We start from the raw sequence: 5,000 nt of genomic DNA on the forward strand, positions 1-5,000 counted from the left end.
AGTACAACTGTGATATTAATGAGGAATTGTTTTTGGAATTACCTCTTCTTGCTGTAGAAGTATAAACAGCTTTAAAGCTTGCAACGCCAGTTGCAACTACCAACATGTAGCGTCCACTCGATTGTATGGAGAAATGACTCTTGTTTTCAGTGAAGTGCCCAAGCAACGTTTGAGACTCGTTCCTTCCATCATAGACTTTTACCGAACTGATGTTCGAGCCAGGTTGGTTCACGATATTAAGGGTAGTAAAGTTTAAACGTATATTGTGATGAGGTGGTACTGCGATATGCCAGATGCAAGTATTTTCTATGACGAATGAGGAACTCAAATTGATTGCACCGCGTGAGCCAATGACCATGAAGGAGCATGGTTCGGGTGAAGCTACCCCTGTAAATATACAGGAAAATCACAAATGTCACGTACATTTTAAGGCTTTCACGCGTGTGTCTTGTGTGTTTTCTCCCTTACTAATACAATAGAGATTTACACTGTTTACACTAATGATATATCAAATGGAAAGCACCATATAATATATGCAATTGTTTACAATAACGCGCGTAAAATACTCAATAAAACGTCATTTCATAAAACGCTTCCCGCAACAAGCAGTAAAAACACCTTTATGTTATGGAGTCCTTATGGATTAATATTAGTGTCTGTCATTTTGTTCACAGCCATGAACTTTTATATTGAATTATCAATGCAGAGTTGCACCCAAAATTTAGCGGCATTGCTATTAACAAATATTTCGATGACATTATGGATTTTCCATGTCATTTACACTGCCTTTCCACAAATTTAAGCGTTGGCTTTGCTCGTTTGTTTCGCTCGTTTTGCATTGTTTTTCTTTCCTTGATAGTCTTGAGCATTCTTTGTTTTGGCATGCCAGTGATGTATCAGTGTATCAGGTACCAAATCAAAAACAGCCACAATTCGAGAGGACTTTGCCGGGTGCTGGATCAGGCAAATGAAGATACAAATGCAGATGCAGATATAATGTGTCATGCAACCTAGTGGTCTTTACGATTTGATATTGAGATTTCCGAATTATTTTCCACTGAACCCGTTCAATATGACTTAAGCTTGATTTCTTTGAGCTTCAGCTCTCTCAGGGGCGTAACTAGAATTTTTCAGGGTGTTGGAAGGGGGGGGGGGGGGAGGGGAGGGGCTCACACTTTCTCAAACCCAGGGTACTTACCACTTTGTCATGTCGACATCCGCACTGTTTTTAGTGAAAGTGACAATTTTTTGGGTGAGCAGAGAATGCGGGGGAAGGGACAAGCCTACAAAATAGCTGCATACATGAAGTAAGTTCTAGGTGACATAAATTACTCTATTCCAGTCTCACAGATATGGCTTGTAATATGTTGTTGTACTTTGGTGACTGTCAGAAAGGGGGAGTCACGGGCACCCCAGGAATTCCCCCCCCCCCCCCCCCATCCTGGGTACGCCCCTGGCTGTCTTCGGGAAATATCCTTTGTTTGTTTGATTGTTCCGATTCTGTAGCCAATCTCCTACCATACGACAATTCAGATCTCCTCTAATACCTTGCAGCACCTCTTCCCGACCAGACGCACCAAGTAGTTGGTAGGCTTGGCGTATCATTTACACATGCGTGGTGGTTACTTTTCAACGACGTTGCCTTTTCTTCTAAGGTTTTCTTGCAAGGATTGAAAAGCAGATAAATTTCTGTTAAGAGCATGTCGGAAAAACATTTCTTTGTTGTTTTGATATTAGACTTGCCTCAAGTCGACCTCAAGAGAATCCCAGGAGAAAATGTTTTGGCGAGCAAAGCATGATTTTTTGGACGCGAAGAGGATGAGAGAGCGAAAATCGATATAGCTGCTAACATTTCTTCGGGGTCGCTGTCGCCCTCTCAAAATCAATTGGCCTCCAGATCCGAAAATATTTTCTTGATGTTCCATATCGGATCAAAACTGTGTGGGAAGGTCAAAAGGGTCTCGAATTTATGAAATTTATGAAAGGCAGGACTTGCAAGTTACTTGACCGGCCTGGTATATTAGATTCCTTTTGTCTGGGCCGGAGTGTAAAAAATAGACTCTCCTTAACTTCCACAAATGAAGTGCATACTGTTAAAAAGCACGTTTATTTCAGGCGATTTGCCATTGGTCATGTCATCCTTGAGGTCAATTTGCTTTGTAGGTGATGGGCGACTGAGCAAAGAATTTCCAGGAATTTTCCCTACCAAAATTTCTGGACGTCGAAAGATAGCAACATAGCCGGGATCGGTGTTTCTTCAAACAATGTCGTACTGAACAATTATTTTGACATTCCTCATCATGCCTTGGATTTTAAAGGCAACTCCTTGCTGTTTTCTGTATTCTTCTGAAAATTTATTCTGCAACAAGTGCCAGTGCAATAAGGCTTTTTGATGCAAAACCTGCATCTCTATTGCGTGGATTTCATAAAGGAACTTTAAACGTAAAAGTTAAGCAAAAAAAAATTGGTTGTAACTTATTCAATTGGAATTCTTTTAACGTTTTCAAAAAGTCAAAAATAACAATGGTATTTTCTACTCTTGGAAATTCAATTAACGTTTATTTAAGAACTAGATAACATGTACAGTGTTTCTATCGAGTTATAGAAACACGAGTGAAAGTTTGGGAGAACGAGAAATGCTGTGGGAACACGAGCCGCAGGCAGCTTTTTCGAGTTCTCCCAAACTTTTACTAGTGTTTCTATAACTGGATAGAAACACGGAGTACATGTTTTATATTTCTTTTAGAAAACAACGCGACGAGAAAAAGGAAAACAACTTGTTAACTCTAATTATCAAAATGTAAATTTTCTTTGCTCGCGCCATCACTTCGTCAAAGGCTAGTTCTGTGTCTCCATCGAGTTATAGAAACACGATTTTAACCAATCAGCGCGCGTATTTTCTTAGGACTGTTTTCTAAACCCTTGTAACTTGCTTTAAAACAATTTTCACTGTTTTATTATTTGCATAACAAGCAAGTCTCTCTTTCTCGTGATTGCAAGGCAAGGAATTGTTACGGCGAATTAATTTGCAATTTAACATTTGCTTTGAGTAGCCTGAAATAGATTTTAGTGAGTTGGCAGTTGACTTTGTCAATCACAGTCACTATTTATGTGACAGGGCTTTGCAAAAATCAAATGCCTACAACTTTGAAATTACCCAGAATCCATCTTTTGTATAGGAGTTAATTAGTGCAAGTCAGAAAAATATCTTAGTTTGACCCTTAAGGTACCAATGGGTCCCTCATGCATGTACCAGCCGTTGGAGATGAGTGAAATCTATAAGTGGCATGGTTGAGCTGCAGGGGATTAGAGTTTGGTCCTAACTGGAATCATAGCTATGAAAAGCATCTGAAAGTGCTGAGTAAATTCAAGGCATTAGGATGTACCTTTTTTTTTAATCCAGCCAGAAATCGGGGTGGAATGAAAACGAATTGAATGCTGTGGCCAATGCGAACCTGAACCTGATTGGAATTGGTTGAGCACGTTTGTTTAGGCACCGTCTGCTCACTTGTGCTTTGATATCTGACTTAATTTTGAAGGAGGTGGCTCCTCCTTAGATTTTAGCTTGAAAACCGGCGCAGCCTGTTTTCAAACCATTGGGGCGGTCCAAGACCGGGGGGGTGGGTCCTGCGACAAGAGATGCCTGTATCAAGTCTAGAGGCTCTAAACGACTAAACGATGATCTGGCACTTATAAGAGCAAACTAAAGTTACTTTGGGGGGGGGGGAGGGGTAGCCTGAGTTAGATTTTAGTAAGTTGGCATTTGACTTTGTCAATCATAGTCAGTATTTATGTGACAAAGCTTTGCAGAAATCGAATGCCTACAACTTTGAAATGAACCAGAACCCATCTTTTTTATAGGACTTAATTAGTGCAAGTCAGAAAATATCTTAGTTTGACCCTTAAGGTCCCAGGGGTCCCCTATGCATGGACCAAAAAATATATAGTCCGCCGTTAAACATGAGCGAAATCTATACGTGGCATCATAGCTGGAATCATAGCTATGAAAAGCAAGAATTTTGTTCTGCATCTGAAAGTGCTGAGTAATTGTTCCAGCAGAGCTTTCCAAACATGTTTGGAACTTACAAGACGCAAAGAAACCGTTTCAAATTAAATGGAAAATTCTTTAAAAATGTAGACCCTACAGCAATATTAGCAAGAAATGTAGTCTTTGTCTGAATGAAACGTTGATAATCATATATGAGAAAAAACTATCAAGCCTTAACACAAGAAACGAATTAGCAAGTTCATGCCCCACAGAAACCGATATGTACTCCGGAACCTTAGAGTAACGTAAATTTAAAATACCGACATATAATCCCCTTATATCATGTTTTGTTACCTAGCAGCTCCTTAAATGTAACGCATTTACCATAGCAACCATTCAAATTTCCGTATTTAACTGCCAGCTTTCCAATTTCAACACTTCAGTCGTTAAAATTGCCTGATGAGTGTGGTACTTGTATCATACGAAACAGTTCTGTAGCATTAAAACGATGATTACTCATGTCAAGAAACCTAAACTTCTGTGAAGTCATGATATAGATTTTTTTTTCTTGGGTTGCACGTGACGTCACAAAAAAATAAAATGCAAAACTTAAGAACCTTTTGGGGTTTTAAAAATATATCTGTTTGCATGTTTTCAGCTTAGTACCGTGCTTTATTTTGAAAATAGAGCAGTTTGAATTTCAGAGTTTTTCACAGTGCGTGACGTGTTGACGGCTTTCGAAAAACATGCCAGTTGCATAAAGACATCTATTTCCCTTGTTTTTTTGTGGCCTAAACAGCCAATATACTAGGAGACGTGTCTATACGAATGTTTGGTGGCTCATTATGCAGCAGAAAGTGTTAAAGACAGCCAAACTAAATTCCAGATGTTTCTACAGATTTCCGGCCGCCATGTTGGTGTACCTCAGCAGTAGACCAACATGGCGCCTCCATACTGTGAGGCAGTGTGGCCGAGTGATTAGGGCGCTTGCCTTGAGATCCGGAGATCCCGG

The 5,000-nt window shown here is 39.8% G+C and overlaps 1 protein-coding gene across 1 annotated transcript in view; it reads right to left on the reverse strand.

The window, feature by feature from the left end:
* Positions 1-5,000, reverse strand: part of LOC137977600 (uncharacterized) — a 13,029-nt gene that overhangs the window by 2,463 nt on the left and 5,566 nt on the right. The window contains exon 3 of the mRNA XM_068824873.1: positions 43-387. Coding sequence (XP_068680974.1) covers positions 43-387 — 345 coding nt within the window. The remainder of the gene's footprint in view (positions 1-42; positions 388-5,000) is intronic.

The sequence above is a fragment of the Montipora foliosa genome, chromosome 11, assembly GCF_036669935.1.
Source record: "Montipora foliosa isolate CH-2021 chromosome 11, ASM3666993v2, whole genome shotgun sequence".
Classification (NCBI taxonomy): Eukaryota; Metazoa; Cnidaria; class Anthozoa; order Scleractinia; family Acroporidae; genus Montipora; species Montipora foliosa.